Source organism: Pinus tabuliformis, chromosome 1_2, assembly GCF_031772625.1.
Source record: "Pinus tabuliformis cultivar Carrire ecotype Pingquan chromosome 1_2, CPIR1, whole genome shotgun sequence".
NCBI lineage: Eukaryota > Viridiplantae > Streptophyta > Pinopsida > Pinales > Pinaceae > Pinus > Pinus tabuliformis.
In genome coordinates, this window is record NC_142298.1 from 154,834,592 (window position 1) to 154,860,344 (window position 25,753).

Genomic DNA, 25,753 nt, shown 5'->3' on the forward strand with positions numbered 1-25,753 from the left:
TAAAAGCAAGATATGAAATCTATCAACATCTCAAGTACATTTGACGTGGGACATAACATACAGATACGTGGGCTATGGTAAGAGAGAAATAAAAGCAGATTGTCAGGCATCATCCTGCTACCACAAACATCAATTACCATGCCAAAATTTACCATGCATGCACTTGTCATGTTACAGAGGGTAAAAAGTAACATCTAACCAGTTGAAGTCGTTGTCATGACGGATTCTGAAAGGTACGGACGTGGCAAAGTTTAATAACAAAATGTGTTAGCATTTGATTCGCCATGGATAGACGGGTTGAGAAGAACTCTATTCTTAAAAACACCTATGGTGTAATTAAAGATATTTCTCAGGGCAAATGTTTAGAGAAACAACAAAACCCAACAACCATGATAGAAGATTTTCACTATTCAAACAATAAATAGAAGCAATTCAACAATGAAGAGGCACCAAACTGCTGAATGTATTAGGAGAACATCAAACTTCAACAATATCTTTTTAACTAGTATAAATAGGGGTAACAATAGGCATCATCACATGACTTCTCATTTCCTCCAAAATTTTGCTCTATTTTTTTTAAATAAAAAAATTGCTATGTTTAGTATAAATTCACAATGTGAATGGTTACTATGAAAGTATATCCTCGATGATTTTGAAGGTATTGATAAGCCTTCTCGCAAAAGCTTAGCTAAAGAGGCCAATGTAAGTTTCTACGAACGATTTAAAAATAAAAAAGTATGGCACATGGTCAGTGATTTGGTTTTTTTGTAAGAAAAAGAAACTAAGCAATCAAGCTTCAATTCGTGTGGTTAAAGTTAGTAATCAATTGTGTATTAACTGTGAAATTTGTGAAGTTAGTAGTCAAATGGGTATTAACTTTGTAAGTGAAATGCGTGAATTTTGATACACTATTAGAATCTAATAAGTTCCAAAGGGAACATCTCAAATGTCCTATAAGGAATAACCCTTAAAATTAGAATGAATTAAAAAAAAAATAAGGAAATATTCATTTGTTGTGCAGGGACCCATACTAGTTATACTACTAGTCCCACACAGCCATCAAAAAATATTCATAAATCATCAAAAATATGCACATAAATAGTTTATATTAAGTTATATAAGTTATATAATTTAGTCCAAAATGGGTCTACATATTGATTGGGCCAACAAGTGTCAAATACCAAACCTTAATATCACATATTGACAAGACATAATTTCCCAAATATCTCCAACTTTGAATTACCAAATAAGTCAAAATGCACTACAAAACAATCCATTGAATTCTATTCAGGAGTACACCTATCCCATCAAACAGTGACCTATAGATTTCCACTAGAGCAACTCATCCCATTGCTTAGTAATACATGCACAAGAATAAGTGAAATGTGTGTCAGCCATATGTACATGTGTATTTAACCATTCAACCTATTGAAGGCAATAAATGACAACATTCCATTCAGGATTAAAGACAATAAATGACAACATTTCAATCAGGATTAAAGACAATAAATGACAACATTCAATTCAGGGATTAGTTCAGAGGATGCAATAAATGACACCAACCCTTTGAATTCAAGTATTAAACACACCAGACTTTTCAATTCAGGAATTAAAAACAGGAAAGCACATGGATCAACCATCAAATATTATAAACCATTTGATCATGTACAAATCAATCCAGGCCACACATTTGAATTTGGGAGATGGCAATCTATGCCAATCTTCCCTACCAATTAAATTCTATATGAAAAAATTATAAAACATCAACTCTTACTCATTTTCATTTCAGGCATTCATTCTACTCATCAGCTATTGGAGACTTGTAGTCAAAGTGTTCAAACACAATTACATTCATTCTATTCAGAAGTTGTTGGAAACATACAAACTGAGTGTGTGCACAGTGTTACATTCATTCTATTCATCAATTGTTGGAGACATACAGGTATGTTTTTGATGAATAATGTTACCATTTTTGTTGAATAATGAATACTGATTTTTCTGTTGAGAAACAAGGGTAAATTAAAGCCATTACAACCACTTTCATTACTGATTTATTGATTTAGAAACCAATTTCATTGCCACTATAACCTCAAATATGACCCTGCAACTTAATATCAGACTACTATAATAGCAAAGAATATCCTTTCAAAGAGAAAAGACAGATAGCCTCAGGTACTAAATCCATTACAACCAATTTCATTACTGATTTAGAAACCAATTTCATTGCCACTATAACCTCAATCTGACCCCTGCAACTCAATATCAGACTACTATAATAGAAAATAATATCCTTTCAAAGAGAAAAGACAGATAGCCTCAGGTACTAATGGCATAAAAGCAGAAGCCTCCATACAATAGCTAGAACATGGGTTTCTTATAAGAAAGTAACCGAACAATCTTCCTTCTAATCCTTCTTCTGATCAGTTAGTTATGTTGTTGATGGAGCAGTTGATTGAGTAGTGGTGGATTCAGTTTTTGATTCAACAGAAGTTTCTCTGGTTGATTAAGTTCTTGATTCAGCAATTGATTCTAAGAATTAACCAATTTCTCACCGAGAGAATGCCATCAGCTTCTTTAACATCAACGCGACCCAATAATCCGTTGATTCACAAGAATTAGAGGCCCTCACCAAGCTTGAGTTATTAGTTCCCATCCTTGGGCTTAGATACCGTCCACCATCCTTTAGTTCCCATCCTTAGGCATGGTTTAGTTACCTCTTTTGTATCCCTATCTGTCTACCTTCTCTTTAGGCAATCAAGTCGTGCTTTTATCGCATCAAATATGGCCTTGCCCCCAAGAAATTTGGTTAGGTTATCCCATGAAATTCAAGACTTATTGGGTAAGATATTCATGTCTAATCCCAAATTTAAGATGTGAATGAAAATAGTGAATGCAAAGTTTTTCAAGAATTTGTTTCAAGCGAACTTTTTGTCTACAGCCTCCGGTACAACTAAAGGGATGGTTACCTAGCCAAAGCCCATAGAAGCACCTATCCCTATAAGGGCCCATGCAAGCACCTACACTAACAATTATGTTCATGTGTTATATATGTAATTATCCAATACTATCAAGCATCCATTTTCATTCTATGACTGGCTATTCATTCGGCCAAAGGAGCACCCAAGCACTGCGGGGGAACCCAACTAATGATATTTTTGATCGAAAGCACAGAAATTCCCTCTACCGTCCACATAGGCATAGATCCTCATATATATGTGCCTATAATATCTACCCTAAAGCATTTTGATATGGGTTCTTATGCATCTATCTAATCAATGAAAATGTTACCTTAGGAATCAAGTTCCCAAAATGACTGCTCATTGCATAACATACCATGCCTACAAAGAGAAAATTCTGATGTCAGGTAGATTCATTATCTAGTTAGAAAATCATTTCTAAATGAATAACAGACCCACTACTTTAGAAATTCTCTTTTCCAATCTCAAGGGGGTCCCCTAGGTGTCGTATGCTACCAATAAACCCATAAATCTGTAAAGAATCAAAGTTGATTGGCACACAGAAATCTCAGTGTGAGTTGTTTCCCTTAAGTAGTCAACAACAAGGATAATTTCTTACCCATATTAATGCTCATTGATATCAAATACCTCCAACAGTATAACAATGAGTGAAGAATGACAAAAATGAAAAGATATGTGCCTAAGGTGAATCTGAAATCAAAATAACTACATAAAGATACTACAACTAAGAACCCTTACATAAAAACATGCTAACCCTTACTAGGAATAAAAAAATGGCAAGAACACAATGAGTGCCAAAAACAATGATTTGAGGACACAAAAAGTTAGTTGGGTTGAAGAAACTCAGTTATGTCAAAGTTGTTACAAAAAAGAAAAAGGAATAGCTCTTCCTGATAACTCATATTTTTACCAACTAGGATTAAAATGAATGCCAAGAACAAAAAGAATGACAAGAACAATGATTTGAGGACACAGAAAGCTAGTTGGGTTGAAGAAACTATGTTATGTCAAAGCTGTTACCAAAAGAAATAGGAATAACTCTTCTTGAAAACCCATATTTTCACCAACTATGAATAAAATGAATGCCAAGAAAAAAATGAATTCCAGGAACAATCATTTGAGGACATAGCAAAATAGTTGGGTTAAAGAAATTGTGTTATGTCAAACCTGTTATAAATTAAAAGGGAATAGCTCTTCTTGATAACTCATAAAAATCATCTAAGAATCAAATAAAGAAGTTAAAACCCTTCAAATAATGATTTTTAGATCCGAGATGTATTCAAATACAATATATAGATAAATCACTCATTTTTTTGCTCATTGATTGCAAAGGCCAATGAATTTCCTTGTTTTCTAATACAATCTTTTAAAATAATAATTTGGTGGTTACTTTGCAGGTTGTTGCAGCCATGCCAAGAGTTTCTATTGTAGATCGTACAAAGAACAGGAGGTGAGGGGCAAGCGAGGCCCAACTGCGGTCCACTTCATCAGATGAGGATGGGGGGTGATGTGAATGCTCACAATGCACCTAGTAATGTCGTTTAAAAGGACATTGTAGTGGCAGATCATGCTATCCCACCATCAACCACAGAGCCACCTTCAACCACAATGCAAGGTGAAATTTCAACAAAGAAAATCAGTGTCATCAGAGGCTGGACAAAGCAAGACATGCTAGTTGCAATTGATGACATCAAGTTTAATGGACATTCAATCCGTGCCTCTGCAAAAAAACATGGTATTGTTGCCTCTAACATACATTACTAGATAAATGGGTTGACTAATATGAAGCATAGAGGGCCTGTTACAGTTATGACTGAAGAGGAGGAGGTCGAGGTTATTGAGTGGTGTAAGGAGATGGCCCAATTGGGACATGGGTTAGAGATTATACAACTTAAATCTACAGTAGCTCAAATCTGTCAGGGGAGGCCAAACCCCTTCAAATACGAGTTTCCTGGTAAATCATGGTGGAGTCGATTTAGAAAAAGGCATTCAGACCTTGTGCTACGTACAACTGAGGGCCTTGACAGAGACAGGGCTTTAAATCTACGCCTTGCAATTGTGTCCAAGTTCTATAACACTCTTTCTACTGCATATGAGCAACACTCATATGCCCCAGACCATATATGGAACTGTGATGAAACAGGCTTACAGGCAGGAAGGAATAGTGGTATGCAAGTAATTGCCAAAACATGGAGTAGAAATGTGCCTAAGATTTTTCCTAAGAGAAGGAAGTGGATCACTATACTTTCTTGTGTCAATGCAATTGGTTCTTCAATCCCAGGATTTTACCTATTCAAAGGTAAAACACAACTAAAAAACTATATACAGAACTGTGAACCAGGTGCATGCATGGAAGCACATCCCTATGCATGGATGACAAAGGAACTATTCCTGAATTGGCTTTGTCATATTGTTGCATCTGCACCAGGTGGTGTCTCGCCTGATAACAGACACCAACTGATTTTAGATGGCCATGGAAGCCACATGGATTTGCAGACAATTGAGGAGGCCAACAATTTTGGAATTGACCTATTAACATTGCCGGCTCATACCACTCACAGATTTCAACCCCTTGATGTCAGCGTGTTTGGGCCTTTCAAGAATTATTTTAGGATCGAGCGAGCTTCATGGATGGCAAAGAATCCAGGGGTGGAAGTAAAGAGGTTTGAGCTAGCTGAGATTGCAAGTAAAGCATTAAAAAGGGCTCTCACACCTTCTAATATCAAGGCTGGATTTAGGAGGACTAGTATATGTCCACTTAATGTTGATGCTTTCATGCATGATACTTGTTGTAGCCAAGCATTTTATGTGGAAGGTCAAGAAGCAGAGAACTTACAAGACCATGTTGATGCCCAAGAAGATGTTGTTGCTGAAGGTATAATGTCCCTTTATGAAGGGCACTTATGTGGTGATGATGATGAACATGTGAATGAGACACAATTCAGTCATGAACCAACTGTCAATGTCATGGAGACTGTCACACCCATTGAACCATATGCCAATTCTTCATGTGATATTCCATATGAGGCAGTTGATGAAGCGAAAGAAAATGAAAACTTGATTTCAAATGATAATGCCACAGGATTAAACAATGAACAATTGAGCATGCCAACCTAGGTAAGCCCACCATCATGGTTGGCAGAGGCCATGATGAATATCAACCAACATAATGTGTCTACCACCAATGAGGAAAGCATGGACATGCGTTCACAACCATCAGAGTTGAATACCGAAATTGTTCATTATTTTGTGGACAATGATTCACTGGAAGAGGAGCCTGTTCAGCATGAGGTACATGGAGAAGACAATAATGGGGGCCAATCAGTTGTACTGGAGGCTGAAAGCCAAGTGTTAGATCCTAGGAAGCATGAGGCAAATTGTAGATTACTTGGTGCATTCCTAAAGCTACCAGTAGAGAGAGTGAAGGCCTCATCAAGGCACTCAAATGCAAATTATCTTCATATGGGGAGGAGTTCATAGTTGCTCACATCTGAAGATTATATGAATTTATTGTTTGAGTATGAACGTAAAAAAAATGAAATTCAGGAAACTAAAAAGAGAAAGAAGGAGTTGGCCAAGGACAAGAGAGCTGCAAGGATTGCAACAACAGAAGCTCGAACAAAGGAAAGGATGGAAAGACAAAAAGCAAGGGAAGATAAGGAACATCAAAAACAATTGGAAAGGCAAGAGAGGGAGGCAAGAAAGGTTCAAGAAGTGTTGGAAAGAGGAGGAGGGGTGACAAGTAGGGAAGTCTATGGTCCAAGCCAGTTTGAGGCAAATAGGATGATGTCCAATACACTGGACCACATTATAGAGCACACACCATCATACCAAAAGTTGATTAACATCCAAGTCCCCCACTATTAGCCAAGGGTTGTGCCCACCTCATATACCCCTACCAATGTAGGCTTAAATCCTAACTGTGTTTATATGACACCTGCACCCAGTGCTTGGGTTAATAACACAAGTGGACACTTGGGTTACTCAATCCCTCCATGGCTATAAGGAGCAAATTGGAGTCAAGGATATGGTAACATTCAAGCACATCCTAATCAACCAATCTTGGGTAGTCCACCATACTTGGGTTAGGCAGGAGACTCAACAATTCTGGGCAATGAAAGAAATGGAGGCCATCAACCATAGGGGTGGCATGAATTAATTTTTGAACCACATCGCAATGTGAATTTTGTAAGGATGTAATATGTTGATTGGTTTCATAGTAGAAGCTAAAATATAAACTATATTGAATTTCAATTGGAATTATGATGAAAGTCAACATAATAATTGCAATGTGAATTTTGTAAGGATGCGATATGTTGATTGGTTTCATAGTAGAAGCTAAACTATAAACTATATTGAATTTGAATTGGAATTATGACATGGAATTATGATGAAAGGCCACATAATAAAGAAGGAAAAGAAATGAACATGAATCAAAAGTACTTACCAATCAAAGGAAAGATCTGGCCAGGAGCATGTGCTTGAGAAGTGCAATAGAAACCAACCCTCTGTCTACTCACAGAGGCAGTAAACAAAAGAATCCCTTTGCTCTCACTAAAGGAAATTCAAGAGAAAATAATAGAAAGTAAAGATCAATTGAATCCAATTTGAAACAACATTGCAAAGGAAAAGAAGTAGTAATTACCTAATTTGGTAATTTCTTGATGAAGGGCAACAACATAAAGAAGGAAAAGTGAACATAAATCACAAGTAGTTACCAATAGAAGATACTAATAACCAATAATAATAGAAGATACATGTTATGACACCAGCTCACGAAAGATAGAAAAGATAGATCAATGCCTTAGAAATAAGCCTCTTTGAGGGGGAAACCTCCTTTACATTACACAAATGAACAACTCTTAGATGATACAAATGACGAGACCTCCTTTCTATATGAAGGAGTACACCAATGCTCATTAAGAACCATTTAGAACAGATTCTTGACTCAGCTGAACGACAGTCTTGGCAATTACTTGATGAAAGGCAACATGAAGAAGGAAAAGAAGTGAACATAAATCACAAGTAGTTACCAACAGAAGATACTAATAACCAATAATAATAGAAGATACACAAATCATGCTTCAAGACAATCTCTGCAAGGCCCCATAGCTATGACTCAAGCATAAATACTACCATACTATGGATCTACAGTTGTTGAGAAAACCAAAAGAATACCCATCTCATGCCTGGCCAACCCCAAAAGCATGTAAACAATTACCACAACAACAAAAAGTAAATGTTCATTAACAACCACGATAAAGCAATTACCACAACAACAAAAAGAAAATGTTCATTAAGAACCATTTAGAACAGATTATTGACTCAACTGAGTAACACAAATTCTCATTAAGAACCATTTAGAACAGATTCTTGACTCAGCTGAACGACAGTCTTGGTAATTACTTGATGAAAGGAAAAAACATAAATAAGGAAACGAAGTGAACATAAATCACAAGTAGTTACCAATAGAAGATATTAATAACCAATAATAATAGAAGATACACAAATAATGCATCAAGACAATCTCTTAAGAGTTTGTAATTGAACGATGTAAGCAAAGAAGTTAATGCGCAAAGATTCTTAAGTATTCTGTTAGGAGTGAAATCTCAAGATATGAATATGAAGAAATTATAAATAATCACTAATTAGTTAATGTTTATTTTGACATTGAATTTTTATAAAAAAATTTATTTTGATTTTGAATTTTTATAAAACAGACAAAAGGTTTAAGCTAAAATAAAAAATGATAGAAACTTGTATGTGTAGGGATTTTGATAAATTAAAGGTTTATATTAAATAAGTTTAATTGCCAAAACCAAAAAAATATTTTAACTATGTTAAGAGTTTGTAAATGAACGATGACAGTAATGAAGTTAAAGAGCCAAGATTTATAAGTACTCTGTTTGGAGTGAAATCACACAATATGAATATGAAGAAATTGTAAATAATAATGAAATTTTAACTATGTTAAGAGTTTGTAAATGAACGATATAAGTAATGAAGTTAAAGAGCCAAGATTTACAAGTATTCTGTTTGGAGTGAAATCACACAATATGAATATGAAGAAATTGTAAATAATAATGAAATTTTAACCATGTTAAGAGTTTGTAAATGAACGATGTAAGTAACGAAGTTAAGGAGCCAATATAAATAATGCTTCAAGACAATCTCTGCAAGGCCCCAGAGCTATGACTCAAACATAAATACTACCAAACCATGGATCTACAGTTGTTGAGAAAACCAAAAAATACCCATCTCATGCCTGGCCAACTCCAAAAGCATGTAAACAATTACCACAACAACAAAAAGAAAATGTTCATTAACAACCATGATAAAGTAATTACCACAACAACAAAAAGAAAATGTCCATTAACAACCATTTAGAACAGATTATTGACTCAGCTGAATAACACAAATGCTCATTAAGAACCATTTAGAATAGATTCTTGACTCAGTTGAACGACATTCTTCCAAAGACTTATGCAGAGCCAAATATTTACTACAAAAATATTTTATTGGAAATAAAGCAACAGAAAGCGACCATATTCCAACCTATATTCTAGTAATTCATAACCCCTACTCTATTAAAAAAGACTTGGTCTGTTGGGCTTCAGTCTAGTGGTTGAGATGGGGCATCATCGCGATAAGACTCAGGTTTGAACATGAGCAAACATTGAGACCCAATTGTTGTTAACCACTAATTCATAACCCCTACCTCGACCAATAATTTATAACCCCTACCTCGACCTAGTAGAATGAACTTACTAGACCAATGAGACCTACACCTTCAATTTCAACTAGCGGTTGTGCCCAAACCATTTCATTACCAGTCTCATATCGCGACTCTGAAACCCCTGCGGATGCCACCACCGCATCAACGTGCAACCAAACCACAAAAGCATATATAATGTCGTGGCTGAAACTCTCTCTATCTCAGGCTCAAGATGACCTCTCATTCATTCAATCTCAGGTTGGGTATTGTATATGAGCATGGAATCTAAGCAGACAAGAACCCTAAAGCCCTAGTCATGTTGCTACTCATAGGATGCTCTTAAACCAACTTCAGAGACTTAGATTTTCAATTGACAGAATGCAAACAATTCAATGGGATTACTCCTAACATTCCAAAGCGGGGAACATTAGCTAGATTAGAAAAAGCTTGTTAAACAACCAACTTGTGTCTCAAACTTAGCATTGTCGGGCCCCCGCCCCAGGTAGGTTTGTATGACCTTACTTCCTTCAGTTGGGGTCCCGATTGATACAAACAAACAAATGTCTTGCCTAATCGGACCAAATCTTGCCTCCCCGGCAGAAAACAATCAGATGGCCACAGTGCATCAAGTGGAATTAAACTACTCGATGAAGAGAATTGTTTGCCTCGTTGAGTTCCGAATGGATAGGGTTAAGTTTAGTCTGTTAGCAGGATAGGATTTCTACACACCCCACTAGCTGTAAAACCCACTGACCATAAAACCCACAACCCAAAACCCAACAAACTGAAAACCCATAAATTAACCAAAACCCACACAGGTGAAAAACCCAACAAACTGAAAACCCATAAATTAGCTAAAACCCACAAAACTCACACAGGTAAACACATGCACAAGCATACACAAGCATAAAACAAAGGCACAATATTCCAATGGAGGCTAAATGTGTTAAAAAACAGTAATTCTCGCTGGTAGGACAGTGTCCAACCTTTTTTCTCCATGCCAGAAAACCGCAAGAAACCCAAATGCTCCAAAAAAACTAGCTCAAACTACAACAACTTGCAACAACCTGCAAGACAACATCAAAATGGTTAGATATACCCAAAAATGCAGATAAAATGTGAAATTGTAGCTCACAAATTGAACTACAAACCTGAAAAATATGTTCGGAGCACGAAACGACCATGTCCAACACCGAGCCGAGCTAAATTCGCCACAGGGATAAAGGCAGACGAATAACGAGCCCATACCACCAGACGGGGAAGAAAAACCAGGCAAAAAAACAAGACGAAATGCACGAAAGTAATTGAACAACCTCCAGCACGACCATCTCTGCTGGTCCATAAACCACCACCCGCATCACCGAAGCCACTACCAGCATCACTGACGACCGTAATGGCAGTGACCGCCATTGGAGCAATGACACTCAACTACCTGGCAGAGTGAATGGACAAGAACAGGTCCCAAACAGAAATGAATGCAACAATGAACAAGGCACGTGGTACTCACGCTAAAGAAACCCTAAACCCCGCCTCCACCTACCGAACTGGTACTCATATATGCTTAATAGGTCACTGCATCTAGGGGTTACATGTCATACAGAGGTTGACGTGTCAGCATGGCAGGAGGGCTCATTGATGTGGAGGTGTTCGCCTAATGGCATCCCTCCCCTAGGATTTTATTATACACAAGATATGAAATCTATCAACATCTCAAGTACATTTGACGTGGGACTATAACATAGAGATACGTGGGCTCTAGTAACAGAGAAATAAAATCATATTGTCAGGCATCATCTTGCTTCCACAAACATCACCATCATGATTCATCACATACAAAAACAACAACTACCATGCCAAATTTACCATGCGTGCACTTGTGATCTTGTTACAGAGGGTAAAAAATAACATCTAACCAGTGGAAGTCATTGTCATGACGGATTTTGGAAGGTACATACGTGGCAAAGTTTAATAAAAAAATGTGTTAGCATTTGATTCGCCATGGATAGACAGGTTGAGATGAACTCTATTCTTAAAAACACCTTCGGTGTAATTAAAGATATTTCTAAGGGAAAATGTTAGAGAAACAACAAAACCCTTTTAAAATGGGAAGAATTAGAAACAACCATGATGGAAGAGTTTCACCATTCAATCAATAAATAGAAGCAATTCAACAATGAAGAGGCACCAAACAAAAGCTAAACATTGAAGAAGAATTGAAAACTCTATTCCTAGACTACTGAATGTATTAGGAAAACATCAAACTTCAACAATATCTTTTTGACTAGTATAAATAGGGGTAACAATAGGCATCATCACATGACTCCTCATTTCTTCCAAAATTTTGCGCTATTTTTTTTAAATCAAAATTGCTATGTTTAGTATAAATTCACAATGTGAATGGTTACATATTTAATTAACAAAAATGAAAGTATACCCTCGATGATTTTGAAGGTATTGACAAGCCCTATCGCAAAAGCTTAGCTAAAGAGGTCAATGTAAGTTTCTATGAATGATTTAAAAATAAAAAAGTATGGCACATGACCAGTGATTTGGGGTTTTTTTGCAAGAAAAAGAAACTAAGCAATTAAGCTTCAATTCTTGTGGTTAAAGTTAGTAATCAAATGTGTATTAACTGTGAAATTCGTGAAGTTAGTAGTCAAATGGGTATTAACTTTGTAAGTGAAATGCATGAACTTTGATACACTATTAGAATCTAATAAGTTCCAAAGGGAACATCTCAAATGTCTTATGTTAAACGAATAACCCTTAAAATTAGAATGAATTAATTTTTTTTTTAAGGAAATATTCACCCTAAAATGATATAATATAAGCTATTCAACAATAGAATTGAAAACTCACCAAAATAACAATTACATTACCAAAATATTAAACTTCAACAAGGATTATTTGACTAGTATAAAGGGGTTAAATATGCATCATTCAATACATGCATCATCAGATGTGTTGAAAGATGTAACTATATTTGGTCTTCATAAAATGTATTTGTCAAAAGAATTTTTATTATTGTTACAATGACTTATTAAAGCATGAGTTTCATGCTCGCGTCATCATTTTATTAGTCAAAGTCCGGATTGTGGACTCTTAGGATTAATATAGTCATTGCATATTTTATGAGACCCTTCTTGGGCTTTCAAACGATGTAAAAAGAATTCTTTTTTTCAAAAATGAATTATGTAACCTCCACACCAAGTCGACCTCAAGAAGATCAAGTGAGCCTCAAGGAAGGAAATTAGACCTCATTGGAAGGCTATATATACAAGGCAGTTCGACTTCATTTGGAGTATCTCACTCTCTCACACATAGTTTGATATCTGAAGTTGGAAGTTGGAAGGTGGGAAAAGTGTGAAGTTGAAGGAAGACGCTAAAAGGAGTGTGAGTTTGGTCAAGGAGGAAGGGAAGGAGAAAATCAAAGTTTTGGTCTCTCTCTCTCTCTCTCTCTCTCATGCAGGTTGGTTTAGGAGATTGAAGTCTCCTTGTCAAGGTTGAAGTTGGTGCTGATGTTGGAAGCTGCCAAGTCGAAGTTGTTAGGCTCGAAGTGTTGTCGCTGCTAGGTTGAAGGTTGGATCGAGGAAGGAGAGGTTGGCTTGGTGTGGAGGAGTATTTTGTCTAGGTTGAAGAGTCTCAAGGAAAACTATTGAAGGAAGAGATTGTGATTGGGTTTTCCCCTAGATAGGGGTTTTTCACTGGCAGAGTGCCTACATCTTGTGTCTTTTGTTTTTGTGATCTTCATGCACACATAATTTGGTAATTGCTTGATGAAAGATAATATAACAAATAAGTAAAATAAGCCAACATAATTCACAAGTAATTATCAAGAAAGAGAAATCTAACCCTAATCCTACTAGCATTGATTTCTCAACATGGTATCAAAGCTAAGGTCAAAGAAGAATGAAGATCAGTTTGTTGACTTGGAGGAAATGATTACTCCTTTTATGATAATGGGATTCAATTTTGCAGGAAGACGGATCAAGAAGATGGTCTACTACTTATTCAACAAGGTCAAAAGTCAATGGTTCTTAGCTACACTTACAGGATCACTTAATGATGATAATGCATGGATCATTAACAATGGAGCATTAAGGCACATGATAGGGTAAAGTAAACAACTACAAATTTATCAAAGGAACCGTCTTCCCATGCAATGGAATTAGAAGAAAACAAAAGTTATGATGTTAGAGGCATGGGATCAACATCTTTGAAGCTAGAGAATGGAGCAAAACTACATCTCAACAACATACAATATGTTCCAGGTTTGAAAAAAAAAATTGCTTTCAACTTCTTGCTTACAAGATAACAGAGATAGAGTTGCTTTTGTTGATGGAAAGGTCTTGGTTTGGAGGAAGGATTCAAGTATTGATAAAGCTAAGGTTATTAGAGTCCATGAAGGAAGTTCGTATAGAGTCATTACATCACCTCCTCAAACCCTAGTTCATATGGAAATATCTCCTATTGAGCTATGGCATAGAAGATATGGTCATCTTCACTACAAGGTCATTCCTATTCTCAAACATCTAGTTCATGGCATCCCTGATATCAAAGAAGATTGAGACGCAGTTTGCAAGGGATGCTGTTTGGGTAAACATACAAGAAAACCATTTTCAAATAGTGAAACAAGGTCTAAGGAAATATTAGACCTCATACATTTTGATGTGTGTAGGCCCATGTCTGACAAATCACTTGAAGGTCATCTTTACTATGTAACATTTATTGATAATCACTCTAGAAAGACATGGCTCTACCTTCTGAAAAAGAAGGATGAATTATTTGAGAAATTCAAGGAGTTTAGATGTGAAGTCGAAACCCTAACCCCGGAAGAAAGATAAAAACTTTGAGATCTAACAATGGTGGGGAATACACTTCTAAAGAATTGATTGCATATTGTAAAGACGCAGGAATTAAGAGGGAGCTTATTGTTCCCTACTATTCCGAACAAAATGGAGTGGCCGAAAGAAAGAATAGGACGATTGAAGGTGTACAAACAATTCTACTTTATCAAGACTTGCCAAAGTTTATATGGGGAGAAGTAGCTCTGACAACCATATATATTCAAAATAGAAATCCTCATAGAATTCTCGATAATATGACACCCAAGGAAGCATTCATAGGAAAGAAGCCCAATGTGGACCATCTCTGAATCTTTGGGAGCCCTGCATATATCCATGTTCCAAAGGACAAACAAAAGAAGTTGGATTCTACAAGCATCAAAGGAATCTTTGTTGGTTATAGTCTCTCCTCAAAGGCATATATAATCTACATCAAGGAAGGGAGACACATTGAAGTAAGCAGGAACGTTATATTTGATGAGAATCGAGCCTACAAAATATTGAAGGATATTCCTATTAATTTCGATGACAAGGATCTATCCATATTTGAAGAGGAAGAAGTAAAACCCGACAACCCTTCTACAATTCAAGAGGAAGAAGAAGGACCAAGTGAGCCTATTTAACCTGTGGTCGTACCAAGCACAAGGAAGAGGCCAAATTGGTTAAAATCCACTCTTGAAGATGTTGAAGGGCATGGAGTTGTGAAAGGAACCTTTAGGGAAAGCAAAAAGCCAAAGAGATACTCTGGATATGTTGCATATATGACAAGACTAATTGAAGCAAAACCATCTACATTTGAAGAAGTCGCTCATCAAAAAGTATGGAAGAAAGCTATGCAGGAAGAATATCAATCCATCATGAAGAATGGGGTTTGGGAAATTGTTCCCGAACCCAGTGACAGATCGGTTGTCACCTCAAAATGGATCTAGAAGATCAAACACGTTGTTGGTGGAAGCATAGACAAATACAAGGCCAGATTTGTCGCAAGGGGTTTCTCTCAAAAGGAAGGCATAGATTATGAAGAAACCTTTGCACCCACTATAAGGTATACTACCATTAGATCTTTGGTTTCATTGGCTGCTACAATGGGATGGAACATCCATCAACTGGACGTGAAGACAACGTTTCTAAATGGGACCATCGATGAGGAATTATACATCGAGCAACCCAAAGGCTTTGAGGTAAATGGAAAGGATATTCATGTCTGTAGACTCAAGAAGGCCCTATATGGTTTGAAGCAAGCTCCTAGGGCATGATATGCAAGAATGGATGCATACCTTCTAAGAATTAGGTTCGCAAAGAGTTGCGCTGATCCAAATATTTACGTCAAGGTTGTGAATAATGAGCCAGTCATTATTCTATTGTATGTGGATGATCTATTCATCACAGGTGTGGAGAGAAGAATTCAAGAATGCAAGAAGATATATTTGGGGAAAAGAAAGTACATCATCAAGTTGTCGCAGAAATTTGGGAAGAGGAGCTTCGACTCAAGTCTCATGGATCCTACCTCCTATCGTCAGTTGATGGGTTCTCTGATGTATCTGGTAAATACTAGGCTGGATATATGCTTTGTTATGAACATCCTTTGTCCATTTTAGTTGGAGACTCGTCATGATCACTGGATAGTTGCCAAGCATATATTGAGATATCTTTGTGGTACGATACATCAATGCCTAAAGTACAATAGGAAGGAAGTCAAGTTGATTGACTTCACAGATTTTGATTGGGGTGGTCGTGAGACCGATGGAAGAAGCACTACTGGAGGATGCTTTAGTTTGGGATTTGTTATGATCTCATAGATGAGTAGAAAGCAAGATCATATTGCTTTGAGTAGTGTTGAAGTAGAGTACGTGGTTGCATGTGAAGTAGGAAAGGAGGTTGTATGGTTGAGGAAGCTTCTGACATATTTGTTCGAGAAGCCTCTGGATCCCACTGTGATTAATTGTGATAACCAAAGTTGTATCAAGATGTCTGGAGATCTCGTGTTTCATGCTAGGACGAAGCATATCAACATTAAGTTCCACTATATTAGGAACTTGGTGCAAGATGAGATCGTGAAGCTATAATATGTCCCGATAGACAATCATCTAGTTGATATACTAAAAAATTCTCTTCCCAATAAGAAGCTTGAGTATCTTAGAAGCATGTTTGGTTTAGTTGATAATGCAAATTTTGTTGATGATGATAAAAGAATGGAAGAGATTTGTTGAGGCCTGTGTGTGAGACACATTGCCTGGGAGGGCATCTGGGCGACACTATGTGTTGATGTCCAGTTCCCGAAGTAGGGCAACAAGCTTTGGACATGTAGCTCTAACCTCGGATACACACCTAGATCCATGGGTTGATGGTTAGCAAGTAAGCCTAATGGTACCTAGAGAAGATGAAAACTTTAGTCCATCTTAGTCCCACTTGGATAGATTGCCCTGCTAAGGAATCTAGTCCTTGGCATTGCGATGCCTAAACTGTTGAAAGACCTTGGATAGATTGCCCTGTTCCGGTGCCTAAAACTCTTCATAGTTCATATAGTTCGAGATCTTTTGTATGAATACCTCCCTAGTTAAAAGGGAGTGTTGAAAAATGTAACTAGGTTTGCTCTTCATAAAATGTATTTGTCAAAAGAATTTTTATTATTGTTACAATGACTTATTAAAGCATGGGTTTCATGCTTGGGTCACCATTTTATTAGTCAAAGTCCCCATTGTGGATTCCTAGGATTAATAAAGGGTCATTATATATTTATGAGAACCTTCTTGGGCTTTCGAACAATGTAAAAAGAATTATCTTTTAGTCAAAAATGAATTATGTAACCTCCACACCTAGTTGGCCTCAAGAAGATCAAGTCAGCCTCGAGGAAGGCAATTCAACCTCATTGGCAGGCTATATATACAAGGCAATTCAACTTCATTTGGAGTATCTCACTCTCTCACACATATTTCAATATCTGAAGCTAGAATTTGGAAGCGCTTCCATTGTGTGAAGTTGAAGGAAGAGGCTAAAAGGAGTGCGAGTTTGGTCAAGGAGGAAGGGAAAAAGAAAATCAAATTTTTGGTCTCTCTCTCTCTCTCTCTCTCTCTCTCTCGTGGGCTAATTTAGGAAATTGAAGTCTCCTTGTCAAGGTCGAAGCTGCAGCTGATGCTAGAGGCTGCCAAGTCGAAGTTGCTAGGGTCGAAGTGTTGTTGCTGCTAGGTCAAAGGTTGGATCAAAGAAGGAGAGGTTGGCTTGGTGTGGAGGAGGTCTTTGTCTAGGTTGAAGAGTCTCAAGGAAAATTATTTAAGGAAGTGATTTTGACTGGCTTTTCCCCTAGATAGGGGTTTTGACCTGGCAGAGTGCCTACATCTTGTGTTTTGTGTTTTTGTGATCTTCATGCACACATAATTTGGTAATTGATTGATGAAAGATAATATAACAAATAAGTAAAAGAAGCCAACATAATTCATGAGTAAATATCAAGAAAGAGAAATCTAACCCTAATCCTACTAGCATTGATTTCTCAACAACATGAATTCTCATTTACTCTTCACCTCTAAAGAAATTTCAAAATCGCTATGGTTTTTACCTTTAAATTTGCAGGTCTACAAAATCCATGAGTGAAATTGGATTATGACATGATTTTGGATTCATACAAAAATATCAACTTGCTAAGCAAGCAAATTTCAATACAAATTTTTACATTGCACATCTTATTGAGGTACTGCATCTCTATACTCTTACTTTGAAATAGAATAATTCTCTATGATAGGATTTATAAGTTTCTTTTGTAGATTTTTTTCATAAATGCATCATTATGAACCTTAGTTTTGTCCTTAAACTAGTGATCGTGAACTTCTGTTGGCTAGTCTTTAATTTTGGTGATCATAAATTTATATTCGCCATCTCCAGATCAATGTGAAATTTGTATCTTAGGTAACTGTACTAAGATATAATAAGTTCCAATGGGAACATATCCTATACACTATGTTGTACTAACACAATAACTCTCGATGAGAATGACGCGAAATCTACAATTTTTCTTCACTTTCTTCCACCAGTGATGGAAAACATACCATGTTGGTGGAACCATAGATGAATGACTTATGACCATGTTAATTTAGGATGCATAGGAGAAACGTTTTAGGCATTTCTGGTCCCTCCACTCAAGGTGCCCGTGCCAGCATCCCTTCTATGTACATATGTAAAGTTGCATAGTCTATGAGCCAGTGGTCTAGCAACAACTTGGAGTGATTGTTGGTTTCAGTCCAAATTGCAGCCTCAAACCAGAAACGACCGGTTCCCTAACAAAACCAATCAGTTCCATACTACACTGTACAGCCAACACACGGAGCCACTAAACCCCTCAAAAATTAAGAAAAGAAAAAAGAAATCCAATGTTTTCATCACCATTAGCCAAGCTATTCTGGAGAGGGGAGTGGCTCAGCGATATGATGGGGTATCCAATGGAAATTGCATGGTCCCATGAAGTTGAAAACCTCCGGAATATCATATTTGTTTATGTATTTGGGTTCAGATATGGATTGCAGTCGGTGTTATGTTGGTTATATGCATCCTTGCTTGCTATATACATGAGAAAACTTTGCATATTTATGTCTAACAATCTGGATCTACATTACACGGATGTGTCTCAAAATTTGTCTCAAAATTTGAATAGTTTATGTATTCTTTGGTCAACCAGTATTGTTTCAAGGCTTTTACCCGTTTTGTCTGGTTCCAATTTTGGGGGTCAACAAATTCAGTTACCAGTCTGATTCTGATAACAATGGTGACAATGACCCAAAGTCAAATCCAGGCAGGCACGCTTGTCCCCTACATCGGGATTACACGTATGATTAATTGTATTGAATATTTTTAATGCAGCAACCTTCGGGCAGATTATTTATCCATTAGCAAACCCTATTCTTAACTTAAGTGTGTGACGGTGGGTCGAGCTTCTGTTTGAGTTTAACATTCATAAAATGGATGGATTCCCACTTCTTTTCGAAAAAGTTAAGCTGTGTTCCAAGGTGCAAGGAAATCAATCCATAATAGGTTCTTCCCATTATAAGATCGGTGGAAGTTTCTGCATGTAAGCATGTTATATAATCATGAAATTTAATTGGTTTGATATTTTATGAGAATGTTATTTCCAGTTAGTTGGCAATCTGTCAGATATATACAATGTTAATTCATAATAATTAAGAATACCAAGATATAAACTGTCTGCGTAGAGTTATATGAATTAGCACTTACATACGTTCAAAACCCAAAATTCAAAAGAGTGGAAGGCTGATAAATTGGACAAAAAGTGGTGAAAGAGAGCCAATCCTGCAGATTGTATGCATCTGGTTTATTGGGAACATCTCAGTAGAGCACATAACCTTTTGTGACACACAAGTTGTTTGAAGATATCGTTTTTAATATATCATCGTTGTTTGGAACGTAATGTCTCTTTAGTGCCATAAATAAATGTCTATCGAATGGAGCAAGAAGGTATGGCTTTCGAGAAATAATAACTAATATAAGTCAATAAAAATCACTTACATTTCAGAAAAATGTGTTGCACTTTATTCCTCATCTTAAGTATAGAGCCAAAAGTGAACCGAAAATAAAATATTTTGGTGCACTTTCAAGACGAATCATGACATGATTAATAGGGAACAATTCTTCCTACTGTTGCGTGGATGGCTCTTTCCTCAAAATACCATGCAGCAAATTTTAGCCTGCAGTACATATACGTGAATATGACAGTATCAAGTAATGATCCTGCAACTAGTGATTTTCCCCCATGTATTGTAATGATTCCTACTCGTTACATAACTGATGTCTCTAACTTGTTCAGGCAATTTTCTACTAAATCTGTAGGAATACTGTGGCATTTGCAATATTTACTGCTGCTACACTTTTGACTTTTTCTTCATGTCCTTGCGTATATTTTGAGGCACAGAATCCACCACCACCTTGAGTACAACGCAACAGAACAGATTTTTAAATTATTACAAGATATCAACCCATGCAGGAACAAAGAAACAAAATAAGAATCAAATACCACACAAAGTTCATTATAGAGTTAGAAATTTATGGTATTTTTCTGATCTTGTAGTAGATGAGTGTGGGGCAGAAGCTTACTCTTCCATCATATGATAGGGAAGCAAAGATCCAAGGTTCTTGAGAACTCCAAGCAAGACCTAACAAATTTCACTGCTATCAGTTGAAAAGGAACTTAGACAAATATCGGTATCATATAATGCCAAATAGTAAAGAGGAAAGCTTCATACCATAGACACTATCTTCAAAGTCATTGTATGACCGTATTAGAGGATCAACTAGGCTTGGAGGTGAATCTACCCAACTGTCAAAAGTGTGAAAAATGGGTTCCATGAGTCTATGATTTACAACGTACCTGCCAATATCCTCAGAAAACCTACTAGTGTATGCCTAACATCAGCATACTGTGAAAATAGTTTGGCACAAAACAAAACAAAACAAATCTATATGTCCAACTAGTTCAGATACTAAAAATTGCAAAGGACCTTCCTGGTGTCGAATCTCCAGATTTAATTGGAGAAGTCTGCCACAAATTCACAGTTGAGTCTGTACCTGCACTCTGTGGAGAAAGACATTTCAGGAATAATCTGTGATTTAATATAGATATATTGAATAAGAAAAAGGAGCAGCAATACACATTGTTGGAATTTGCTTTAAAGCATAATTGGTAACACATTGAGAAAATGTACTGTTTTCCAAAATCCTAAAAGCAATATTTATACGACTTTGTGCTTGCAGGTATAGCACTTATAACCAAGTAAAAAACTATCCTGTTAAGGAACCTCGATCTTTAATCCTTCTGTGCATGTTGTATGAAATTTGAACATAACAAACAAGAACAAAATTATCATTATTCCCAAGTTCTCATCCCTATCACAATTCCCGTATTTCTATGCCCTATGCAGTCTAGTTTGTTCTCAATGAATTTACATGCAAAAAACAACATTATTCCTCAAGGTGTGATATGTATTGCAATCACACACCAAATGAGGAGAAAACTATTGCAATCGCACATCAAATGAAGAGAAAACTATCTTTATTTGCAGGAGATCATCACAGTCACTATCTCAGTCTATGCCCTCTGCAGTCTAATTAATTTTCATCAGCTTTCAATCCAAACAACAATAACATTATTCCTTGACACTTTCTCTCTCTTTCTATCACATGCTCCATATTGTACACCATAGTTCTGTTATGGACAAATGACCGGCTGTTGGAACTTTGGGTATTGAATTTGCAATGGAGTTAGATCCTTCGGAATGTGCTAGCTACTGAAAGTGAATGTTACAACCAAGAGAAGCTAGAATAAGAGATCTAACCACCTGAAAGACATGGACATAAAGAAAGACAAGCAATAGCAGCAACAGCAACAAAGGACAAGCAAAAGCAGTAACAGAAAAAGTAAAACTGACTAACGCAAATGCAAATGCAAATGCAACAGCACCAAAATTCAAGCAAAAGCAATAGCAGCAAAAGTAAAATTGAGACATGAACATAAACAAAGACAAGCAAAAGAAACAACAGCAAAAATAAAACTGAGTAGCGCTTTGTTATTTGTGGGGCAGCAAAATAAGTTGCAATGCATTGTATCACAAATTGATGTGTTTCCTAGCTGAAAATTAGCTGTTTTTATAGTGATTAGGTTAGTTAAAGCAGCAGGCCAAGGAAAGTAAAGCGAGAGTCCAATGTGTGAACCATATTGTATTGTGACTTGTCTACTGATTTTTGTTTATGGTGCAATACAAGATAGGTGTTTCATAATAAATGATTGTTATGAATAAAGTTCGTATACATAGCAGAATACTCAGAAGATCTAAAATATATAAATATCCATGATAGGACAATAACATACTTATATAAGAATATACAGAAGATATGAGATGATGGAATTGTTACAAATGAGGGCCCACTTATATACTTAGGCAGGTTCCCATTCTCAGGTCCTGGTCTCGCTAAGCTAAGGGGTGAAATAAGCACAGGTCTAGGAGTTTCGCTCCCTCTCCTAGGGGCGGATCTCCACTCCGGCGAAGCCAACCAAAAGAAAGAAATCAAGTGAAGTAGGGGACTCGAACCGATGCTGTTAGCAGCTTGATTTCCGGTAGTAGAGGAGAGTTAGGCAGTTCAGAGAAGGAACTAAACCCATCTTGTTCCGTTAGCCAGTCCAGTTCAAGCTATACTAGTTTTTTCAAGTGACAAGTAGTTTCAAGCCTTTCACTTTCTAGAGGGGCTGTTTTTAATGCTTATTTCGTTGCTTTAGCGCTAATCGCATAACGATTGCCTTTTTCCAAGGGGCATTTCCCTTCTCCCTAAAAGCAACACTTTCCCTGAACTTTGTTCCCGGAAGCCTTCCTGGGTTTCAAAGTCCCTGTCCTATCCAATATAGAAAATCCCCCAAGTGCTGTCGTTTTTTATTGCATGGATTAGTGTTCAGTAAGCCCATCCTCCTTTTTCTGAGATGATACCTTCCTGCGTTGATATCTTTCTTAGCCGAAGAGAGCAGATCAGCTTATGGATCTCAGCTTGTGGGTTGTCTGCTTCCGTCTTTCAGTACTGGGATTCAAGTCCAGTTAAAGCAGTTCAAGGAAAGGAGCTGAGCGAAAGAGACAATTGGGAGGTCGTGCTTGAAAAAGCAAAAACAAAACCACTAGTAAGGGCAAAGGAACTTTCACATTTCAGAATTGTGCTTGTGTGAATGCATGTTTCTATTAGCTTATTTTAGTTACATTTTCACTTACACATTACATACTAATCCCCCCACACATGAAATTCAAGAATAAAAGGAAGTCCAAGGCTCCAAAGTAAGGGTGAAATTGCTACCTCAGCGTGAGGAAGAGATAGGTTATTCTCTTATTCCTTAGATTTATTGGTTTTACGAGTTGCTTACTCAACTTAGGATTTACTTTATATATTTATCCTCCTTTTTATAGTGATGAAGGTTAGACCTGTGCTAGATGATAGTAGTGTGTGGTTGACTGGCTTCATGTTTTACTTTATGTATGGCCTAGAGTAGGGTTCTTTACAGTTTACTTGGGTATACACGGGTTCTTTAAGGTGGACTTATTGAGTCATAAAGCCTAAACCTTTGCTACACTTCTCTCTTTTTTCTTACTGCACTTTATTTTGGATGAGGGAGGTCACGACCATCCTTTCTAGCTAGTGGCTAGATGGGGGACAGTTCCCACAAACCCCCTAACAACCTTAGTGTCTTTGTTCTAATCCCCTTCTGGGTAGTGTATGGTGCCCTCCTTCGTTGGGTTACCTTCCTTACAGTCTGCCTTATCTCATTTTTCTTACAGTTATTAGATGCCCCGACAAGGGATGGAGTCACTCACTCATTCATATGGGTGAGGGTGTGTTAGCACGCTGGACTAAAAGGAGAGGGACAATCTTTCCTTCTCCTCCGCTTGTCGTTCGGGGATCAATCCGTTAACCCCGGCTGCCCTACTCTCGGAGTTTCAAGTATAAAAAAGCAAGCCATCCATTTCCATTTCCTTTTCCTTGCCTCACATTATAGCCACATGGGTTCGACTATCCTTCATGCCAAGCTTCCTTTGTCGAGCGGGTTCTATCGGTCAAGCCTGGGGTTCATTCCAACTGGGGTTTCTCTTCGAGTCATAAAGCAATCCCCATCAAGTTCATTTCGCAAGAGAGAGACATATAGCAAGAAAAAATATATCAGGAAGTATAGAGAAGGTAAGGCAAGCATCAAGAGCTCTTCGATATTTCCTATCGATGGAGTAGGAATGGTACGAATGGGATACGAATTTCGTCCTTATGAGACATGCCTCTTCAGAATAGTAATCACTATTAACCTAAATCACAGGACACCTCCCTCAGGGTCTCGTGTCCCATATTTCACGTGTCGGACACGAAAACCGCCCTAAAACATGTCAAAAACGTTTTTATTCGTGTCCTCCAATTGAGACACGTATTTTGGACGTGTCGAAAACATGCCCTAACGTTTTTGGTTCTTAAGACACATGTCCCATGAAAAGTGACATTTAAAACTTGCAACATGGTTTATTTTTGGGGTTTTTTGTCATTGTTCGCCACCGAAGTTGAGTTTGCTCGTCACTGGAATCCAATTTGTTGTGCAGTGTGAGGAATTCCATCAGATTCGAGCGCAATGGTCTCCACTTCACATCATCCTAGACCCGGAGATGTGGGAGACGAGCATTTGCATGCTTTGCTAAGAGTTTGGAGCACTTAAATTTCTTGTAAATTGTGTTATAGCCTACGAAACTTAACTTAATTATACACGAGTGACCACGTATAGATCGTGTGTTGAAATAAAAATCCCAACTCCCTGTCATGTGCTCATTGCTCACTACACCTTCGAGGTCTAAAGGGAGGGAAAGCTCGATTAACGCTCTAGTCAACAATGAAGTTTGAACACATATAAATTTACATAAACTACCTTATGTGAAGTTTGAACATGATCAAACTTGTTTGAAGTTAATAACAAAAATTATAAAATGAATAACGAACAATGAACTGTGAACATCATTGATGTAGTAAATTAATAAACTAACTAGTAAATCACTAAATAATAAATACTAAATAGATATCATCATGATTCATATATATGGATCAAGCACTATATTTCAGTATTTTTCAATCAATAATATATATATATATATATATATATATATATATATATATATATATATATATATATATATATATATATATATATATATATATATATAAAACGTGTCCCTCGTGTCCTGTTTCCGAGGTCGCTGCGTCTCGTGTCGAATACTCGTATTTACGTGTCCTTTGTGTCTCATGTCCTCATGTTATGTGACTTAGCTATTAACTGTTTAATATTAATAATTTACATTCATAACATTGCCTTCCTCTTCAAAGAAGCTTTGTCCTTGAAGATTATTACTAACAAGGCATGTCCCTTGTTTCTTTGACTTGTAATATCTTCGCAACTTTTGGAAATATTCGAGTTGTCATCTTTGATGATATAAGATGATGAGATCCATGGAGTGATAAATAAAATTGTCGGACCGAGAAGGAATTTAAACATCCTAAATTAATCTTTTGTGAATCTTGCGGTTACTAGATACTTCGTGTGAATTATTATCACAAGACTGAATTGCACTAACATGAGTAGTCTTCAAAACATAAGTTCGTTGTTTCTATTCATGGTGATACATATATGCAAACTAATTGAGTTGTCTTCTCTT

At 36.8% G+C, this 25,753-nt stretch overlaps 1 protein-coding gene across 2 annotated transcripts in view; it reads right to left on the bottom strand.

Moving 5' to 3' along the window:
* Window positions 1-20,007: 20,007 nt before the first annotated feature.
* LOC149204972 (WD repeat-containing protein DWA2-like) overlaps window positions 20,008-25,753 on the bottom strand; it is a 370,061-nt gene continuing 364,315 nt past the window's right edge. For both annotated transcript variants that reach the window (XM_089394856.1, XM_089394857.1), the window contains exons 10-13: window positions 21,041-21,114; window positions 20,786-20,859; window positions 20,637-20,695; window positions 20,008-20,467 (exon numbers count right to left, since the gene is read on the bottom strand). In XM_089394856.1, coding sequence (XP_089250982.1) covers window positions 20,405-20,467; window positions 20,637-20,695; window positions 20,786-20,859; window positions 21,041-21,114 — 270 coding nt within the window. In that variant the 3' untranslated portion in view covers window positions 20,008-20,404. The remainder of the gene's footprint in view (window positions 20,468-20,636; window positions 20,696-20,785; window positions 20,860-21,040; window positions 21,115-25,753) is intronic.